The sequence below is a fragment of the Camarhynchus parvulus genome, chromosome 9 (genome assembly GCF_901933205.1).
Source record: "Camarhynchus parvulus chromosome 9, STF_HiC, whole genome shotgun sequence".
In the NCBI taxonomy this organism is placed as follows: domain Eukaryota; kingdom Metazoa; phylum Chordata; class Aves; order Passeriformes; family Thraupidae; genus Camarhynchus; species Camarhynchus parvulus.
The window spans coordinates 8,183,004-8,204,777 of NC_044579.1; the positions used below are offsets into that span (position 1 = coordinate 8,183,004).

Here is a 21,774-nt window from a genome sequence, read left to right on the forward strand (position 1 = left end):
GAAGGAATGCACAGCATAATGAATACTGCATGATCACAAAATAGTTCACCTCGTGCAAAGCCATAGCAGAAAACGATGCAACATGGCTGTTTCCCAATCGTCCCTGCTTCACTGGTTTCTTTTATTTGGAGAAATTCTTTCAGCTTCTCCTCACAGGGACTACTGAGTGAGAGAGGAAGTGTAACCTTTCTCCACCCAGCAACAAAAATGCAACGGTTTTGGAGCACTTCCCATTTCCATGATGTCTCTGTACAACGCAGCACAGAAGTTAAACTGGCCTGTGCCTTCTTCCCCGGCTGCAGGCAGGGGGACTGGGGTACACGGATGCTGGGTGACCCACACATGGCAGCACACGGAGAAACAAGCCCTGCATCATAGGAGAAGCAGCTTTGCCAGACTGCTGGGACCAGAGTTAACAGCAGAACTTTTTAATTTGGGGATTTTTAGCAGCACTTCCACATATCGAAATACTAATTAATGGCTTATTTTAAAAGGTCAGGTTGTTGAGTTTCTTATTTTATAAATTGAGTTTTTGAGAAGCACTTCCACAGACCGAGATATTAATTAACGGTTTATTTTAAAAAGCCAGGTTGGCATTTTTAAGTGTCTCGTTTCCGCGGCCGTTCCCGGGCACAGCGGCGGCCCCGAGGTGCCGGCAGGACCAGGGCACCAGGGAGGAAGGGCCGGTGTCACCTTCGGCTTCGCAGCTCACAGCCCCACGCGTGCCCCGCCAGCGCTCCCCGGAGACCGTGGGCAGGGCGGGCACGGCTGCGCCAGGAGGGGCCGAGCCCCGGCCCTGCCCCGCGGGCCCGGCCCGCTGCGCTGCGCTGGCTGCCCGGGCGGGCCCCTGCCCGCGGTGCCGCTCCCCGCCCGTCGCAGGGCTGACGCGCCGGCGCCGGCGCAGCTCCGGCCCGAGAGCGGCGGGGGCGGAGCGCGGCCCAGGCGGCGGCCGGGCTGAGCCGGGCGGCGCCGCGGGCAGAGGTGAGCGGGGGGCGGCGGGCGGCGGTCCCGGCCCGCCCGGAGCTCGGCGCCGCGGAGCGGCGGGTCCCGGCGCTGTCAGCGCGGGGCCGGGGGCGGGCGGGCGGGCGGAGGCCGCGGGGCGCCGCGTGTGGCTGCGCTGCCTTCCGGCCCTCCCTGCGCTCCGGCCTCCTGCCCTGCCCGCCCCGCGCTGGCCGGAGCTGCCGCGGGGCTGTGACCGGGCCTGCGGGAGTCGGGGGCAATCCAGGCACGCTGTGCCCTGGGCAGCGCGGGGAGGCTCTCCCTGACTACGTGCTGTGAGAGCTGGGGCGTTGGTGGGGTTGGGAAGCTGTAGAAGGCAATTTTCAGGTGTTGCAAGAGCTTTGTTTCTCCATCACTGGGCTCTCGACCCCGCTCTGCCCCCAAGTTGTCTTCTCCCTGAGTTCCCAGTCTCTCTGCAGTGTAAGCACAGCGCTTATCTGCTCCAGTACTGTTTGCTCTCCCCTCTCTCAGCGCTTCCAAGCTGTGCTGGCCGGGAGGGACAGGGAGCTCAGCAAGAGCTGTGAGTGCTGAGCCACGGGACAGGCACAGCAGAGATGTGTTCCTCAGCTAAAAGTTGTGTTTAACTACCGTGTTCTACCACTTCCAAGCTCCACTCGTTCTAGCCCAGATTTCTCGCTCGAAAGAGAGATGGATTGCCTTTGGTAATAGCCTCATCTTATCTTTTCATGTTGCTAACACAAGAAGAGAAGTAATTTTTAAAAGCTGCAGGAAAATGTATTTAATACTTGTAGAAATACACTCTTAAGGAAGGCCCTCAGAATCAGGAAGACCCTTGACCGCAGACATTCAAGGACCCCAGATGAAATACCAGTTTCTGTTCCCTTCACAGAGCTTGGACAGCAAAGTTTGATGGACTTTGTTTTAACTGATTCCGTGCTCTCCCTTGCAGAGGTAATCAGGAAGGAAGGGACAAAGCTTGAGTAACATTTCATTAAAATCAATCTAAAGCCTGAAGATTAAAAAATATTCATATCCTTTTGTTTTGCTTATAGAAAAGTATCCTCGGGTTCTTTAATCTAGAAAATTTCTATCTCTGATTTGTGACACTATGTCTCTTAAAAGTTCTGTTATCTAATATATATATCCCCATTAATCTGGTTTAGCCTAAAGGAGGCTGTTTCTGTGAGTAAATTCTATCATCTTGCCAGCAATAAATCCAGTAGCTGTGTAGCCAGCTAGGTGAGACTGTGAGTTCCCAGAAGTGCTGGTTGAGAGAAGAGTCTGTGGTAACTGTAGGAGTTGGAACTTTGCAGTGTGACCATGAGGTCACCAGCTGCATGTCCTGCTGTGTTCCTCTGAGTCAGTAACTTCGGACTTTGGCTATTTCTGTATGGTCTTGTGCTAATGAGTTATGTTGTGTCAAAGTGCCTTTCCCTAGGGCTTGCTTCACCTCTGGGACAAAATGTTTGCTCAACAGTTCACAGAACTGTGCTGGTCAGAAAAGAAAGAGAAGAGGGGATGGTTGCCAGTGCTGTGAGTCTGCTTTTGCATGTGCTAATGGAGTCATTTCAGACTTCCTGACCTTCTCAGCTTAGCTCTGGCCACGTGGTGGTTTGAAGAGAGACACCCTTCTCCAGCTTCCTCTCTCTCTTTCCAGTTTTGGATCCTGCTTGGTGGAGGGAGGGCATCTTCTTGCCCAGCATATCTCAGCTGCACACCACAGTCTCAGGCTGGCTTTCTCTTTCCTCCTTACCTCCTGTCCTTGGGAGCTGCCCAGACCTTCACTGGGAAAGGCTGAGCTCTGGATGTTGTAAGAACTGCCTCCCACAGGAGCAGGTGATTCCCGAGTTACTACTGCCTGCACAAGGCCACGCTCTCACAGCAGCTGTTCACTTTATTTACATTACTGATGCTCTTAGAAGCAAGTTTCTTTAACAGAAGAATTTCCATGTGCCTCTTGACCCACTGGGCTCCCTGACACAGCCCTAGATGGCTTGTGCTGATCTCAGCAGGAAGGAGAGCTCTTCTGCAGCATTGTGGGTTTGTTCTGCACTTGTGTAGACAAAAGGTTTCTGTGGTCTGACAGTTCAGGTGTCAGCTAGAAACCTTTGGTAGCATTCTGTCAGCAGCATTTGCTGGGATTGCTTTCCCCATTTATGTCAGTTAGAACCTGGGGTCTGTAAAACTGTCAAAAATAAATAGGACTGCCAAGGACTAATGAGTGGTTAAATCAAGGCTTGTAATGGGTGAAAGGTGAATGTAAAGTATCTTTTACAGTACTGAACTTCACTGAAGGTGATGCAAGTTTCGGCTGTGTAAGTTGCAAATGGAATGATCTGCTGATTGATCTGAGGAAAATACAGTGTGTGTGTGTGTGTGTGTATGTGTGTGCGCACTGAATTTGTTACTCATAAAGGATGGAAGGCCTTGTGTTCTCCATTCCCATGCAAGTGTGCAGTGCTTGATGTCAAGCTGCTACAGTCATGTTTGCTTGTATCTTACCAGAGCTCTTGGGATAAGCATTCTGAAAACTGAGTGGTTCCCAAACATATTTTTAAAAAATTCGATTATAAAGCAAATCTGTAATCAAAATCTGCCATTAATATAGAGATGTAACAGTCTGGGGTTGTATTTGTCCAGTGCAAAAGAGATTGTGCCTTTTAATATTTAATCATTTGCAGATGGTATGTCAAACTCTGCTAAAGGGGTGAATTATGGTAAATTTCCTTCACTTTGGTCTTTGGGACGTGTACATCTTGGGCTTTTTGAGGTTTGCTGATGTAGTACTGGCAGCATCCCTGTGCAGTCACACAGCACAGAAACCTGGCTACCTCCACTGATGGGCCACACGACTCTGTTAGTGTTGCAAGTTCCTCAGTTCAGAGGTTTTTCATCTCTGTTAATGAATGGGGCACATATTTCACTTCAGGTTCTTAAACTTCAGGCAGTGCTTGCTTTATTTTTGGTTTTACATTGCTCACTTCAGTTCCTTTCCTTGCAGCGAACTTCTAAGCTGCCCTTTTGTCTTGCTGGTTTATGGTGCCAAGTAGACCCACTGATATTCCTGTAGCATTGGTGGAAAGTAAGTTCTTCAAGCAGCATCTTGAATTAAGTATTTGCATATGGATTATCTTCTGTCACTCAAAGTAACACTGCTGTTAGAAAAGTGAACTGTTTTAGCTCCTAGGTCTGGGATTAACTGCTCTTTGGAGGCCTTTACTTTAAGGGGATCCAGACTCAAAACAGATCATGTTTGAAAAGGGAGAGGGGAGGGCAAGAAAACTTTGCTTAGATTAAATGGCTTACTCAAACTTTATTTGCACTTTAGGGAGAAACTTTTTTGTAAAGAAAAATTGTATAATGTGGAAAAATTGGTGTAGACATCACAGACAAACATGAAATATTGTTTAATCCTGTAAGTTATAGTTAAAGCATTTTTCAATGGTCTAAGTTAAAAATTAAACAGAAGAACAGGTAGGTAGAGTAGTTTTCCTAATGTCTTCCTTTGCTGCCGTTTTAAGGAGCTGGATTTCATGACACCAATGAGTAAATATTTCCATTGCTGTTGCTATTATGTTGAAACTGTGGCATCATTCTTGTCTCCATTCAGGTTTGCCTTGGGTCCTTTTTGTTAGCAGGACTTACCTTTGCTAGAATCTGATGCAGTGCTTTTCCCCAGGAGTTCAGACTCCTCTGGGTAGAGCGGTGGCAGCTGTAGGAATTCCAGCTCCTGTGCAATCCATGGCCATTCAGAGAACCTTTTCCTGTGTGTGAGGCACTGTCTGTGGTAGCTGTTGGGCTTGGCTGTGAGAGAGCAAGGGGAAAGGTGATGACTCCAAATTGTTCAAGAGTGTTCTTAAAAACTGGCAGGTATGTGGCACCTATTGCAGGGCTTGAGAAGATTAAACCCTTGCCTTCATCTGCTGTGCTCTCTTTGGAGTGCTGAGCGCTCACTGTGTTGGCAGAAGCCCCTTGTGTATGGGGCTCTGCTGAGAATGTTGAGATTTGTCTGAGTTTGTTTGTTTTACCTGGATGAAATGTGTCTGGAATAAGCTGTCCTAGCAAGCCTGTGGTTTGGCTGATGTTTACTGAGGCTACTCAAGGAATGTTTAATAGGTGCTGCACACAATAGACAGAGACATAAGAGTTTGTAGTGGAAAAGCAGGGGTAAATTGCATCTAGGATAGAGAAATATGGAAGTGCTAGACGAGCAAGTACAAGAAAATTGGTGTGATGAGATGTTATGTCCTGATTTTTCTGATAACTGAGTTGTGTGGTGGGTAATAGAGGGTTACAAAGCAGCTAGGCCCTGTTGCAGTGCTTTTTTACTGTTAAGCTGTGCTTTCTATCAGTGGAGGTAGCCAGGTTTTTTTCTATGTTGTAGGTCCAGTGAATTCTGGACAGTTTTCTGTGTGATGGGAATATATTACCCAAGTGATAAATTATATTTTTTGTCCTCTCTACATTTGCACTCCCCTCTCACTCCTCCACAAAACAAAAAACAAAACAAAACAAAAAACAGAAAAAAAAGCACATCACAAAAAAATCTCAACTGCTGTTTGTGTCTGAGTAGAGTGAAAAATGCAGAAGAGCTTCTTAAGTCAGACTTTGAATACCTGGTTTTGCAGGTGTCATTCATCTTTCCTTAAAAGTCCAGTTGTTAATGTTTTATGTTTATTTATAGACTCCTTTATTTTGAGCTACACATGCCTATGTGTAATGATTAGGACAGACATAGCTAAGGCAAAACTTGCTATAATAGTCTGCAAGTCAGAGTAATTCTGATAGAGGGGCTGGATAAAGTCCTTTTCTGAACTTGGGAAAAATATAAACTTGTAAAATACAGGATGAAATGTACATAGTGAGGCTGTGGCAATTTGTATGAAGCATCCCATGTTGTGTATGCTGCTTTTGCCTTCCCTTTGTGTTTCTGGATTCTTCTAACTTCTAATTAATATTTTTAGCTATGTAGTGAAGATAAACAGATAGCACTATGCAGGTGTTACAGGCTTGTGTAGTCTCAGATATATCCTTATTGAACACTTTGAGATGCAGGTTTTTTAGTGGGGAAAGGAGTTTTTAAGATGATTAGCTGCTGTGCTGCATTGGTACTGCTTTGTTAATGCAAAGATAAACACTGATTATAGAAGCTGATAGTGGTGGAGTCATACGGAGTGAGGTGTAGCTGTAAATACAGAACAATTACTTCAGGAGTAAACTGTGTCATTCTTTATCTAGTCAGAGAATCAAAATTTCTGTGGGTGTTTGTGTTTTGCTGTTCCTTTAAAGGAAGGCTGTGTGAGCTTGTGAAGTGTTTTCAGAGTCTGCTCACGTCTATTGCACAAGAGTAAGGGCTCCTTTGTACAGTGCTGATGGTGTGGGGTACCTGCACACACTTGTTGATAACTTGGACTTCAGAGTTTTGTTTTTCAAAAGCCTTTTGCGGCAAGGTGGCTGACTGTGCTTGCCCTAGGCATAGGCAGTGAGAGAAGTTTAACCTTAGGCTAGAGAGTCATGAATTACATATGGGGAGCATGGGATGGCTGGGAATTACCTGTTTATTGCTCTACCTCTAGGGAAGGTAAATGAACAAAGTCTGTTTACACACAGAACCATTGCAACTATAACTTGTTTTTCCTTTTGGTGGAAGTGAAAATGTCTTCGGGAATGTGGGGTTGTGAATGGAGGAGGAGTGGAATTTTAGATAGGCATGTGGCCTGAGGGATGTGCCTTAGTGTTTTGCTATTATGTTACAGTCCAGATAAGTCTGAATTAATTTCCCTTATTCTTTCAGTTATTTTTGAAGATAATAATGCAGCAGAAAAATGAAAAGCCGTAGAAGACCTTTGCTTTGGCAAAGAAGTCAGCTATTGGCCCAGTCTGGAAGATGGACCGCTGTTTTTGGGAAGCCTGGGAAATACTGCTTCAAAAAGCAAGTTTTCCTAACTTAGAAGAAAAGACAGAGTGCCCAGCTATTTGTGAGTTTAAATCACAGCAAACTGTACAGAATACTGCAGTGCAGAAGGAAGACACTTGAGCTCCAAAGCAGGTGGGCTCCTGATGTGCTTCTAAATGCAGAAACCTGTCCAAAACTTACTGTTGAATTATACAACTTTCCTTACAAAACTACTGAGAGCAAAAAGATCCTGTCCATATCACGAAGCTGAAAGCTCGTCTGTAGAAGCAGTAAGGAAACTCAACAATGAATCCTTTCAGAGTGAAGATCCCTTGAATGAAGAATTTGAAACTGTTGCTGTTCTCAATAGCATCTCTGGCCATATCCATTATGTCTCATGTGGCTCGCTGGAAGGTGCTGCCTTACCTGTAAAGAAAGGTGGTTTTGTATATAGCGTGGAGGAGAGCAATAATGATGAGGGCAACACAGTCCTGGTAGTTTTAAACAACTATAAAAGGAAATGCTGTTGCAAAGGGAGTGGAATGGAACTTGTGGCCCCTTGACAGCTCTAAAGAGGTCCAAATTTAACCATCATACTGTAAAAAAGAGATTTTTATTTATGATGCATAAGAAACTTTCTATGGTTAGGTTTCGGTATAGAATCATAAAATTCCCGAAACTTCGAGCAAGAGGCAAGACTTGCAAATTAAGAAAAATCAGACGAAGGTGGGTGCAGAAAGTTACAAGGGACCATCAGGAAACGCTTCAGCGGGATTTTGAAGGTGGATTGTGTAATTTGTTTTCCTCCTGGAAATCTAAAAGTAAGCGTCTTTGGAAGCGGTACAGCTTATCAGATATGAACAATAATACACCCAAATCTGTAGGAGCGGAGAATGAGATCTGTGCACCTGAGATCTGCCACACGCAGGATGTGTCCGCTGAGCCGTGTTCCGAGGATCCAGAGTCCGGAGGGCACGGTAGCAGTGTGGATGCTGTCCCACCAGAACTGCATGTTAGAGCTTCTGCAGAGGCAGAAACCTTGCACCAGGTGGAGACCAACGGGGCTCTTGCAGAGGATCATTGCTCTGACATTGTCGTCTCCGTGACAGGAAAAGAAATCGCTGTTTCGAATCAAGATGGTGCAGAATCCAAGGAGGTTGTGGGTGTAGATGGAATGACACTGTTGCAATCCTCCTCGCAGGATTCTGATGTCAGCGATAATTTTGCAAATGGACCTTTATCCATGGAGCTGACACAGAATGAGGACAGCTCTAGCCAGATGGAAGTAGAAGGCTCCTTAAACTTGGACATTTTTAGTTCAAAATTACTAGATCACCCTTATTGTAAAAGTCCTCTGGAGGAGCCTTCACCAGAAAGCACAGGACTGAAATCAGGAACTCGGAAGGGAGGCAAAAGGAACAGTCAGAAAACTTCCCGGGTGGCTGATGAGCAGCTGGCAACGTGGCTTTGTGGTATACCTTTAAATATCTTAGGGCATCCAGAAGTTCCTGAAAACTGCTGCGTGTATTGTGGAGTTTACATATTGTGTTAATTCCTTTATAAAATGGTTTCTTACTCTGAATTGTAAAGGTCACTTAGTATAACATTTGATTAAATGAGGCTGCAAAGAGGAGAGCTGCATGAAGGAGGGATGAATGAATGTTTATCTGACAAGCTATTTTAAGATTATTTTGTTTTAGAGAATACAATGTAGTTTAATTGGAATCTGCAGGAAATTGTTGATAGAAATTTTAAATGTCTTATCATGTGGAATCAAAAGGTTCAGGTTTTTAACTGGTTGAAAGTTGTTATTCTTAATTTGGTTTCTGAAAAACCTAGGTATTCTAATGCTTCCTTCTGCCCTTATACTCTCTTCTCTTGCTCACTAAATCACTTAAACTTGGGTTTTAATAGCCAAATACTGTTCATTGTCCCTTAGTTTTCTCTCCAATTGTTCATAGAGTAAGCTTAATGAATCCTATGAGACAATATTTTTTTAAAAGACTGGTCTTAGCAAAGGTTCTGCAAAAAGTCTTTGGGGTTTTTTTGTGCTATGCTGAGCATGCAGTATTCGATAGTCTCTCTAAAGAGAAGCATGATAAAAATAGTAATTGGTGTCTTATTTATGTGTAGCAGCTTTTTACACACAGAGTAAGGAGCAGTAAGCTAACACGTTGTGCCATCTTGTATGGTCAGTGTAACTTCAGAGATGTTCTGATATCTTCCTTTGGAGAAATTGGCTTTTTAGGGTCCCATAAACTGTAAGCTGGTGTCAATGAGTGTTAAAGGAATTGTTTGAAGTTTGACGTGCTCTGATTTTTCTGCCTACCTGTTTGTGCTTCAATTTTGCAATTGATTTCTCTAAAGCAAAATGTGAAGAAGGGGACAGTGAACTTCAAGAGAGGAGTTAGCTCTCCACATCCATATCTGTAAGTCAGTGTGGGATGTGCATCTCAGTGACTGGCTTTATGCGATCCAGCAAGGACCAGATGCTGTGTGAGAAATGGAGAGAAACTCTGGTAACCCAGTGAAGAGATCACTTCTGCAATGGAGTTTTCAAGTTTGTCCACCAGAAAAAGGGATGTAGTTCTTCTATAACAGGCAAGAGCCCAGGTTGTAGCAGGGTGGCAAAGGTTAACGTTTTGTGGTCTGATAGCATAGTACTTCTGAGTTTTCTCAGCTGAAAAGCTGTAAAGAATTGTAGTAGTAGGAGTTCTTGTGTGTTTAGGAGTGTTGTTAATAATTAACTGCACCCTAAAAGATAGCGCTGACCTGGCAAGAGTTTCTGGGGTAGAAAGATGAAGGAGGTGCAAGTGTTAGGGCTGCTCTTGGGTTTTGAATTTCTCTGCAGCAGCTGAACTCAGACGTTAATGGGCTGCAATGCTTAGTGCATTCAGAAGTGCTATTAGGTATCAAACAGCCCCATAGTAAATCCTGTTCATGATGGGTATCTGATTTTGCCCTGGGGCTGAACTTTGTATTCTTTTCCTTGAGTTACACCAGCCCAAGTGAGGTCAGTAGCACTGGAGGTCTGGAGCTCTGCTGCTCTTAGTTGTAATGACAAGAACAGTCCTTCCTCTGTGCGTTAATAAAAAGCATTTAAAATTTTTACATATTAAAACAGAATAAGGTACACTCATAAGCCCTATGCATTGTCTAGCTAGACTTCTAGCCAGAGTGAGGAACATCTTTCCTGTCACAGTGTACTGAGATGTAAGGGATAAAAGTTGTTAGGGAAAAGTGTGGCAGAGTTGCAGGAAGGTTCTTTTCCCATGAAGAATGCTTCATTGTGATTTGATCTTGTTCTTCAATCCTTCCTCCCTTCCTTCTCTCACACTTCTTGTTATATCTTCAGTGCTATTCTCAGCTCATTTTGGTTTGGGTTTTTTCTTGGTCTCTCTCCTTTGGTTTTTATTCTTACTGCTGTTTTTCTGGTGCTTTTTCTGTCCAGTGTTTCTCTCGTCTTGCTTTTTCCTATCCTGATCTTGAAAGTTTCCAGGAAATGTTCTTAAGGCCTTAGTAAGCACACAACGCCCTATCCAGTGATGCTCTGCCATCACACTCCAGGCTCAGAAGAGTCCTGGACTCTGATCTCAGATCCAGCTTTCTGTACACACCAGCTTTCTGTACACAGAACAAATGTTTTCTGCAGCATCTGAAAATTAATTTTCAGAGAGCTGGACAACTTGGTCTTTTTTCTCATGTTTACTAGCAAGTGTTGAAATCCTGTTCCCCATTCTCTTTCATTCTCAGAGTGGTTTTGGATGCTTGTGTGGAATTTTTATCTCCAGTGTTCCAGTCATGTGTTTGAGAAAGAAAAACATCTATTTCCTAGGTTTTTCAATTCTTCCAGCATTCATCTCTTCATTATTTCCAAGTTAATACATTTTTCTGGTGTGGTTGCTCCGTGTTTTCCTGGGCAATGACAGGCTGACATGGCTGTCTGTGTCACCTTAAATGCCATCCCTGGGATACAAGAGTAAAGGAGTCACACTTGCTGGGAGTCTGGCGTCTTTTCCGTTCGCTGTGGTGCGGCAGCGGAGCCGAGCAGGCTGCAAACACTGCCAGCTCCAGCTGCCTGCATTTGAGGAGAGTCATTCTGCCTGCCATAAGGACAGGATACTGGCTTTTCAATGAAACCTGTTGCAGGAACTGATGGCTTTTCACGTTGCAGTAAAATGATTTAAAATGCTAATTGAAGCAAGGAAGGGGATGGGTTCTTCTCTAGCACTGGTATAATTGGTTTGCTGTAGATATGTATGTGTATGGAAAGAAGAGGGGGTGATCTTTTCCTGTGAAGCTGAGTGATCAGATTCATGCATTTTTATTTTTGTCCTTCTTCCACTACCCCCGTTTTTATTTTATGTTGCCAATTTGAGCTTAGTTTTACTAAATAGGTACTTGCCATGTGTGGTGCTGCATGTTGGTTGGGTGCAGAATGACTGCTGCTTGTACCTGTAAGAACTGAGAGCTTTATTGGATTGGTGAACTCAGAAGCTTTTTATATGTTTGCACTTTAATTTTTCTGATATATTTAAAGGATTCCTAGATGAAGTTATGAAGAAATATGGCAGTTTAGTACCACTCTGTGAAAAAGATGTCATGGGAAGATTAAAAGAAGTCTTTAATGAAGATTTCTCCCATAGGTGTGTAGCAGTATCACACTGTACACCTGGTAAAGAACAAAAATCACTTGCATTGCTACTGCATGATCTTCATGTAACAACTAGGAGAACCGAATCCATTTGACATGACCTTGACTTGATTTTTCTCTTCCTTTTCGATCCTGTTTTAGAAAACCTTTTATCACCAGGGAAATCATGAAATATCGAGAAAAACATCCAAAAACCTCCACTTGCAATTTCCGGGTCTTCTATAATAAGCACATGCTAGATATGGATGATTTGGCTACACTGGAAGGCCAGAACTGGCTGAATGACCAGGTCAGAGATGCTTGGTGTTTATGTGCTCCCCTAACCCTTTTTATCCCATTTATATTAGAATACCAGTTGTACACCTGCTGACATTGCAGGTGGGCTACCCTTACTTTACACTGCCCAAGTAAAAGGAGTGCTGGGCAGCTTTTGCAGTGACAGGTGCAATAAGTCTGGAAGCTGGGAGGTGTCACAATTAGCCTGTTTCCTTTTGAACAAATGATGTTGGACTATTTTGATAAAATAGTGGCTACTCATAGAGGTTTTAGTAACTTTCCCCATCCCAATTACAAGAATGACAGAGTGAAACAGCAGACTGTGGCCCACAGCCAAAAAACCAAGAAGGCTGCAGAGCCCAGGGCATGCACCAGTAGATTTAAATTGAATTAAACTGCATTTAAGATTGAGGCAGACTTCAAGCAGCAAGTTACAGTCTCTCGTCAGGATGACCACTATTAGTTGCAGAATGCTTGTCCTTCAGACAATGTGGCTCTTAAGTCTCCTCTCTGTATTGCTGATTTAAGTGGGTAGAGGCTTATGTTTTATGGGCACTTGTGAATTTGGGTCTTAAAAAATTGTGATATATGTATTTAACTATTTACTAACTCTTGCAGATAATTAACATGTATGGTGAACTCGTAATGGATGCAGTCCCTGAAAAGGTGAGGGGGTTTTGTTATTACACAAATGTGCCTAATGAGAGATGGAGAGGGGAGGGTGAAACTTTGCACACTTCAGGTATAGAATCAGGATTCAAGTCAACCATGGCCAACAAATTATAGTGGAATGAGTGGTTCCATTATAATATTTTGCTATGTGCTGCTCAAATTTTCTACCTTTCCTTTTCCCTTTTCAGTGCTGTTGCTCCTGTTTCAGGAACTGACTGTGTTAGCCCTGCAGGTGCTCTCTGTGGTAGCCTGAGGTCAGTGATGTACCTGTAGAAGACACGTGCCCCATTTTGGCCCATCCCACTCTCCTTACTTCCCTGGAGGTTTCTCTTTCCAGCCTATCAGCTTCTCAAGTGCTGTATTCATGCCTTTGCTCAGCAGCCTGGTGTTTCAGCTGAAATTTCTGATGAAGATGGATTTCTGCTGAGATGACAAACCAAGAGTGTTAGCATCTGAACCATGCACATGTGCTGCTTGCACTCACCCTCCCGCCCACCTCATAGCTGTGGGGGCTGTAACAGCTCAAGCTGTGTCAGCTGCCTGCCTGGTGAATGTGAATTTCTGTGGAGCTGCTTGGTTCCTTGGCAGTATTGACTCTGCAGGACTCTGTTTTGTGCATCCTCCTCAGAATGCTTACAGCTTTGCAACTGCAGTGCCTGGCTGTTGGTGACAATTGAGAGAAAGAAAGCAAAAAAAAGTAATCAAGATAACACCCCCCCCAATTTTGTGACTAAATTTGCAGCAGTGACAATTATAAAAACCCATCTGTTTAGGGACAGAACAGTTTTCAGGTGAGACCACAAAGGAGAACCAAACAAAGCCATTTTTAGATGAGCTCTGCACAATGTAACTCTTAAAATCTTCAAGCTCTGAAGGAAGAGCGTTGTTGCTTTGATTGGAGGTGATGGTGATTCTTCATTAGTATTCTCCATATTTCCTGAGTGTGCTAGGCTAGGAGTATTGGAGATTGTATCTGTTTGCTTGTGTCTGCTTTTTCTTCCTAGTGCATAATTGAAATTCTCATGGGAGATTTTGTGCTGGTACCTCAGAATGTGGTTTTGAAGTCTGTTGGCATAGCTAATGGCTATTAGACTGTATTCTCAGATGCAGAATTTTCTAACTTTTTTTTTCAAGTAACAGCTTAAGCCTCCTACCACCTCTACACTAGCAGAATTATTAAAAACAGATGTTGCAGATTTCTATTTGTATTAATCTGTTAGTATAATCAAGAAGCAAAGCACAGGGAATAATAGTGTGAATTTGGAGCTAATTTTTTTTTTGCATAAGCCTACATTTTTTTGTCATAAATGTTGATTTTCACTTTCCAAATGGATCAGTCATACTTTAAAAATACTTCTCAATAGCAGAATATTGTTCATGTTATAAGAATTGAATGCCAAAGACAATGTTGTTGAACTAAATCTCATAACTGTTTTGATCAATTTTCTTTTTCTGAGTCTCAGCTTCCAGCAACTAAAGCCAGAAGTTGCTCCCTTCTCCACCACCCCTGCTTTTCCAGTCCAGTGTTCTCTTCCTTGATCCCTGTAAAGAGCAACAAAAACTAACTCCTGGTCTTGGTGTTTTTCTCCCAAGTCTGTCCCCAGCAAAAAAATTAAATATGATATGCCTGGAGATACAAAAATGTAAATAAAAATGCTGCAGTGGCTCACATGATATATTGTAGGGAAATGAGGCTTATTTTATTAGCTTGCTGAAGAACAGTAAGAGTTGAGACTTGGCAAAGCCTCTGTTTGTCCCTACTGGGGTTCTGTTTCTAAACCTACATTAAATATTGCCTCATTACAAGTTATTTTGTATAAATTATCCTGGGGGAAGGGGAATGACTGTGCATGAAAATGTCTGTGCTCATTGCTCCTCTCTCTCTTTCTCTCTCTCTCTTTTTAGGTTCATTTCTTTAACAGCTTTTTTCATAGACAGCTCGTAACCAAAGGATATAATGGGGTAAAACGATGGACTAAAAAGGTATCTTTAACATGGTGTCATCAGTGCTGGGCTTCTGCTGGGCTGGGCTCAGTCACTGACTTGAAGCTGGGTTAAGTGTTATTTGCAAAGGATGGGTTAACAAAGGAGTTGTACAAAGTGGGAAGGGCTTGGTGGAAATAGTAGTGTGGCACTATTCAAGTTAGTACGGGTATGTTGTACTTGGAATGGCTAAATCTTCAGTGGGAGGTTATCTCTTTGTGTATGTTCATGCAAGTTGTTAATTTAACTGCAAGAAATGTCTCTTACTGCTCCTGACAGTGCCAGGTACACTAATCTACAGGAAAGCAGACTTAATTCTGCTTCTTCCTTTTATCTCAGCATGGTATTCTTTGACAAAATCAAATTGTTACTCCAAGTAACACATACCAGGTACTAGAAAGTAAAAAAGAGACCCATGGTTAATAAGCCAGACTGTTGTTCTCTTGACAGGAACAGAAATCACCTTGTTTTCCAGAACCCACACCAGATCATGGGTGTGATATTTTCAGGGATAGCTAATGCAAAAAGAAATACTCTCTTTTTTTTCTATGAACATTTGTCCTTTCTAATATGGGAGATGAGGCAAGACTAATCAAAGGCCATATTTGAATGTATGATCTTTCTGCAGAAGTACTTAAATAGCACACATCTGTGAAATGCTAGAGATGAACTCATTATCCAAATATAAAATCTATTCATATAATTTATTAAAAATCTCTTTCAAGAGAGATGGAATATCAGTGCTTAATATTCCCACATATTATTTTTTAAACGTTCCTTTCCTCCAGCAACCCAAGTTTTGTAAAAAACCCCGAAATTAAGGTAGATTCTGGAAGCAGGATCTGTATTGTTGTTGCTGCTGAGAGGTACCTGATGAGACAGGACAAGTTTTAGATATTTACACATAAATTCCTAAAACTCTCAAGCAAGAATGAAAACTAAGCAGTTTCTGTGGGAAAGATTCTGTAGACTCCTTCATCCTGCAATGTGCAATTAAGGGAAATTTGTTTCTGCTCTTGAAACACACCAGAGTATAGCACCATGTTTTGTAAATCTTCTCTCCTGGGATACAGGATATCCCGTGCTGGCTCTGGCTGCAGTGGTTTCAGAGCTCCTGTTAGTGTCTGTCCCTTCTAATCACCCATCACACTGGCACTCCTGATTCACTGTCATGACACAGAGCTGACTCTGCTCTCATGATCAAGTGAATCTGGGTTGCCACCACTCTTGCTGTACATCAGTTTGTAACTAAAGACAAACTTTTGGCTGCCTGTTTCTACTCTTCTGCTGCAGGATTGCACACCTGCAGTCATCCCACAACTAGGGCCACATGAGGTCCCTTGGGTTTTGTGTGGCTCTGCTGTTGCTGGACATCACAGAAGATGGAGTTCATTTCTCTTACTCCAGTTTTCCTTTGTGGTCTCAGCTTGCTGCTGGCTGACATCCTTGGGCTTCTCTCCACCAGTGATGGATTGGTGTGTAGTGAATGTGCTGTAATCCAGTCAGGAAGCAGTTTCTGCAGGTGGGAGCAGGGTCGATGCTTGTCACAATCAAAGGACTGTTGTAAGCCAGGCTCAGCTGATAACTGCTGTGAATGCCCACACCTTTTTGTCTCTTCGACTTCCCATTGTTACTCAAGAAATAGGCTTTTCTTTCCTACAAAAGCCCTGCCCTTGCCAGTAGTGTTGCAATTATGTACTGTTCAAATTGCACAGTGCTTAAAAAAACAGGAAAAAAGCTTAGAAATCTTCCCACAGGATGAGTTCATTTAGTTCAGGATTCTATTTTTGCTTATTTTCTGGACTGTGCCACCAAAACCCCAGTAATTAGACACTTCTTTCAAGAGGAGCTAGGAGAAGGAAGACCATGAAAGGCCCTGGCTTGGCTGGCTTCCAAAAGCATAAGGGCTCATCTGCCATACAGACACAGGGGGTGTTGCATCTGATCTACTTGTTCTGTACTTCAAGACCTTTTCCCTTGTTTGCTTGCCTGTGACCACAGTACATCTGCTACAAAGCTAGCTTTGAGAAAGGATGAATCTGCTCTACCTTCTTGCCCTCCTTTCCTCTGTTCACCAAAGCATCCTGCACTCCTCTGCTTTCCTCTGGCAAGTCCCAGAGCCTGGGTTAGAGCAGAAGGGGTCAAAATACAAACTTGCTGGCTTTGTGGGGTGTTTGTAATTACAGCCTCTTCATAGGATCATGGAATGGTTTGGCTTGGAAGAGACCTTACAGATCATCCAGTTCTGCCCCTCTGCCATGGGCAGGGACACCTTCCACTATCCCAGGTTGCTCCAAGCCCCATTCAGCCTCTGCCCCACTTCCAGGGGTGGGGCAGCCACAGCTTCTCTGGGCAACCTCTGCCTATGTCTCACCACCCTCACAGGGAAGAATTTCTTTCTTCCATCTAATCTAAACCTGTCCTCTGTCAGTTTAAAGCCATTCCCTCTTGTCCTGTCGCTCAATGCCCTTGTCCAAAGTCCATCTCCAGCTTTTGTTGTAGTCCTTTAGGTACTAGAAGGTGCTATAGAGTCTCTATGGAGCCTTCTCTTCTCCAGACTGGACAGCCCAAACTTCCTCAGTCTGTCTTCATAGCAGAGGTACCCCAGGCCTCTGAACATCTTTTTGGCTTCATCAGGACCTGATCCAACAGGTCCCCCTCCTTCTTACGTATGGGGCCTCAGAGCTGGACACAGCACTTCAGATGTGGTCTCCTGTGAGAGCAGTAGAAGGGCACAATCTCCTCCCTGACCTGCTGGCCTCACTGCTTGTGATGCAGCCCAGCGTGCAGTTGGCTTTCTGGGCTGTGAGTGGGCTGTGAATGCACATTGCTGCCTTATGTTGAGCTTAGCATCAACAGCCCCAAAGTCTGTCACTTACTCATTTCTATCAGCAAAGATAGAATTGAGTGGTGCTCACACTGGACAAGTGTCATTACTGAAGAGATGAAGAGCTAACCTAAACTGAGGCTCACTTGTATTGCCATCATTACCTAAGAAATCCCACTTCAACGCAGATGTTGCAGTGCAGCATGAGCAGGATTTTGTCACAAATACAGAAGTGATTAATTCTGATACTGTACAAGGTTCCTCAGCCACTTTCTGGACTGTAACTCTATTTTTGTGCCTGCTAATAAGTTGCGTATTAGGTAAACATGAAGAATGGGGTGAAAGAGTAGAGGGGGCAAAAGAAGATTTCAGTTACAGAGTGGCAGAAAGGAAACTTGGATACAATTAATCTCTGGCTATGCTGTATTCTGCCTGTGGAACTCTCTGTAATATATGTTGTTCTTTTTGCCAGGTGGACTTGTTTAAGAAGACTCTCTTGTTAATCCCTATTCACCTGGAAGTCCACTGGTCCCTCATTACTGTGAACATCCCCAGTCGAATTATTTCATTTTACGATTCCCAAGGCATTCATTTTAAGTTTTGTGTAGAGGTAAGAGTGACAGCTGTGTCTGCAAAGTCTGAACTGTTTTCTTAAAGGAAACACTCCCCCTTTGTTTCTGTTCAGCCATAAGCTTTAAATGTGGTATGTCTGTCATTGTCTTGCTGTGTATGAAATGAGAATCAGCCTGTCCTGCTGAGGAGTCTGAAGCACAGAGCTCGAGGGTCACACCAGAGCTGGGAGCTGAGGTCACACTGCCTATTGCCCAATTAGCCTGACCGTGTAATCAGCACAGCTTTGGTGACTCTGACTTGGCACTCCCACAAAAAGCAGGAGCTCAAAGCCCAGTGCCAAGGGGAAGCAGAAGAACCCCAAGGAGAGTGAGGGCACTTCTTTCATCTGTTAAGGGGCTTGTGTTTAGGATAAATGATAAATTGTGCTCCTTTAGGGGATAGGTTGCCTGGGTGAGAGCAGAGGACTGAAGATGCTGTAGTGTTGCCTGGTGGGGTTTATGTGTTACCGTGCTATTAACAGTGTGTTGCTTTTTTCCTTGTCCTGCATTGAAACGGGGTGTTTGCCTCTGGTTAGAACCCAGCAACCTTTCAGGTCTGCAACCTGAACACTGGAGTTAAATTATCAGTCTTCCTGATAAAGAACAGCCAGGAAATTTTTGCTGGGCTTAGCAAATTGTAATGACCCTCTTACAAAAGCTAATTTTGTCAACTTAATTGCTTGCTTGATGCAGCAGCCCTCTACTTTTAACTGTGTGTAGTTGTTGGCTTACAGAAGAGTAGTAATTATTGTACCCAGGAGAGTTCCCAGCCAGGACTTCTGAATGAAGATAGTATGCCTGCTGGCATTTGCTGAGGATGAAGCTAATGTTTGTCCTGGGAGCAAGAGATCTCATGCTCTCTAGCTTGTGAACATGCAGCATGAACCAACCACCAGCCCTACGGTCTCTCCTGCAGCCTTGCAACCTGATCTCTCCCATCCCATTCCAGGCAAGGCATTTGCACCTGAATGTCTCACAGACATGAGGAAATTTTATTTCTGCCTTTTCTAGGGGTAGGAGGGGAGCAGTACCCCAAAAATTCACTGTGATCCACACACTAAGGTGAATATTTGTGTGCTGCAGTGTTTAAATTGTGCTGTAAATTCCCAGCCTGTTTACAGAGAAGTAGGATTTGCTTAACCCAAGACCATAGTCTCATTTATCTTGCTTCCTTCTCTTCACTTGTGTCAGCCTATTTTTTTTTTCCCTGTATGTCACTAAAACTCTCCCTGGAGCTTTGTTGATTAGCTGCAGAACTGGAGCATTTTGTATTGAGATTCCAGCAGGAAAATGCTGTCGTATTGAACGTAAGGACCTTGGTGTCAGCCAGGAAAGAACACATGCCAGGCTGCTCTGTTTTTCTGTGCATGTCTGGGAGCACTCTGACCTTGTGCCTGGGTGCCATAGCTCGTCTGGAATGAAGTAGAGCAGTGTACAGTGTGGCTGAGGGGTGTTAGAGCTGCCCTTGATAGACTAAAATGAGCCTTGATGGTAGAAGGCACAGTACCCACCAGAGCTCATTTCTTTACCTCTAGATTTTAGCTCAGCTCCTAATACTCACCTGAAATTTGTCCTCATTGTCAAAAGGATACCAACCAAGCAGTCAGTGTTTCTCTCCTGTTCTTTAGTGGGTGAATAATGTTGCTTTTTTTTCCTTCTTTAAAGAACATTCGAAAGTATTTGCTGACTGAAGCAAAAGAGAAGAATCGCCCCGAGTTCCTTCAGGGTTGGCAGACTGCTGTGACAAAGGTAAATGACAGCACTTTGAGCCCTGGGGTCTGACTTTGTGGGAGATTTCATGGAGCTGCTTCTAAATTCATATATTTGTACAAGTACTAAATGGGTTTATGCTGCCCACAGGGAGGGTGCTGGGAGAGATACAGGTAGTTACACATTGGAATTCCAGCTCTGTTGGTCATTCAACTCCCACCAGGGCTTTAGCACTTTCTGCAAGTGGCTTGGTGATCTGAGCCTTTCTCTGAACAATTAAATGTGTGCACAGCAAATCCTGCAGCTGGTGTCCATATTGACACAAGGTCAAGGACTGACTGAGCTGGACACTCAGCTGCCTCCCTTCTCCTGAAAGGGCTGTTCTGAATGGATGGGCTTTGGTGAGGGAGGGAACAGGCTGATATTGCTACTGCTGATATTTTATGTTTGCTATGGATAGACGGCTTTGGTCTCCAGGGCTGTTTGTGGCACATTGCGTTTGATCACAAGTAAACAAAGTCTGGCAACAATAAAAGGGAATAACTTGTGTGTAGTGTAAATGAGGGAATATGTAATTTGCGTAGCCATCCCATAATGGCTCCAAAGATATAAAACAGGTCATTGCACACTAGACATACTTCCAACAGCTCCCTCCTTGCACAGATTTATTTTTAGATGCTGATACAATGATAAAATGATTCTTCTCTGCACTCATGCACAACCTGTGCAGTCAGTTCATCCTCCTGCATTCTGTGAGGCAGAAGATCGGGGAGTTGAGAAAAAACAATTACTTTGCCTTTTCAAGTGCCAGAGACATAATAGCACTAGTGATTGGGACTTTTTAGCTCTGCATATCAAAATTGAGCATGTTTGAGGAAATAATGAAGGTTGAAAGTTATCATTTGAGACTGCCTTGCTCAGTCCTGTTGCCTAGTGATGAACCATTTGTCATGCTCTCTGAAACCCTTTGGTGTGGCTGGGGGAGGAAAGCCACTGCTGGTAGCATGGATGCTGAGAGTGATCTTCCTCTAGGCCTGTGTGACTTTGCTGATATAGTTTTGTCCTGTGTAAAGTAGATAATGCTGTACAAACATTTATTTAAACTAATTGAGAAGCTGTTCTGTGTAGGTCACTAAAAGAAAATAAACTTGAAAGAAAGACTGTAATTTATTTTCTGTCCTATACTATATATTTTTCTAACTATTAGGTGTTATTCTAACAAGGTGTTGAGTGTCACCTTGCAAAGTTTGGGATGAGAACAAGTAATTACAACTCCAGTTTCTGGTGCTGCAGAACAGCTATCTCTGAGCATGAGACAGCTGATCCTTATGCTGAATCTGCTTTTGGATATTAAGCAGGAGTTAGAGAATGAAAGGATCTAACTAAGTAAAAGGATAAGGATCTGACATGTCTCCGGTTGTTTCTTTTCCTTTCAGTGCATTCCACAACAGAAAAATGACAGTGACTGTGGGGTTTTTGTGCTCCAGGTAAGAGTCTTCCTATGTAAAAATCAGTGGCCTATATTGTTCATGTAGTAAATGTCCTTTTTTTCAACCAAGCCTTTTCCTTTTCCCCAGTACTGCAAGTGCCTCGCCTTAGACCAGCCTTTTCAGTTCTCCCAGGAAGATATGCCCCGAGTGAGAAAAAGGATTTACAAGGAGCTGTGTGAACGCCAGCTAATAGACTAATAAAATGCAGCCAACCTAATTTCTCTGGCATTTCTGACAAGTTGCAGCTGGTGTTTGTGTACTTGAATTTCTGAAAATTTCCATGAATTTTGAGCGATTCTCAGCTGAGTGGTGTGGCCACTGTTGTTACCTCAATCTTTTGCAAAGTTCTTTAACTGGCAGAACATAACAGAGCTGCCACAGACTATTCCTAATGTCAGTTTGATTCTCTTATGTTCTTTCCTGTATTTAATATTTATTATTTCAGCATGCATATAGGCAAAGCATGCAACTAAACCCATGAAACGGTAGATTTGGGGCACCTTTGAGGTGTAGCTAGAAATGACAAATACAGGTGAATTTGTCTGGAAAAATAAAGATGCATGATATGTTTTCTGATGCAATAATGCTTTGAATGTATCAAAAAAAAATCAATGCCATAAAAAGAACAGCTAGAATGTATTTGATAGTTCCATTGTCCCTTGTGGCTGTGTAATACTGGATACCACATTTTAGGG

General features: G+C 43.5%; 1 protein-coding gene across 1 annotated transcript; it reads left to right on the top strand.

Moving 5' to 3' along the window:
- The first annotated feature begins 951 nt into the window (after positions 1–951).
- On the top strand, positions 952–21,428 carry SENP5 (SUMO specific peptidase 5). Its single transcript, XM_030954293.1, has 10 exons — positions 952–981; positions 6,755–8,328; positions 11,397–11,502; positions 11,652–11,799; positions 12,405–12,452; positions 14,364–14,441; positions 17,741–17,878; positions 19,545–19,628; positions 21,026–21,076; positions 21,167–21,428. Exons 2-10 carry the CDS (start codon positions 7,377–7,379, stop codon positions 21,275–21,277), a joined length of 1,716 nt encoding a protein of 571 aa, XP_030810153.1. The 5' UTR covers positions 952–981; positions 6,755–7,376; the 3' UTR covers positions 21,278–21,428.
- The last annotated feature ends 346 nt before the right edge of the window (positions 21,429–21,774 follow it).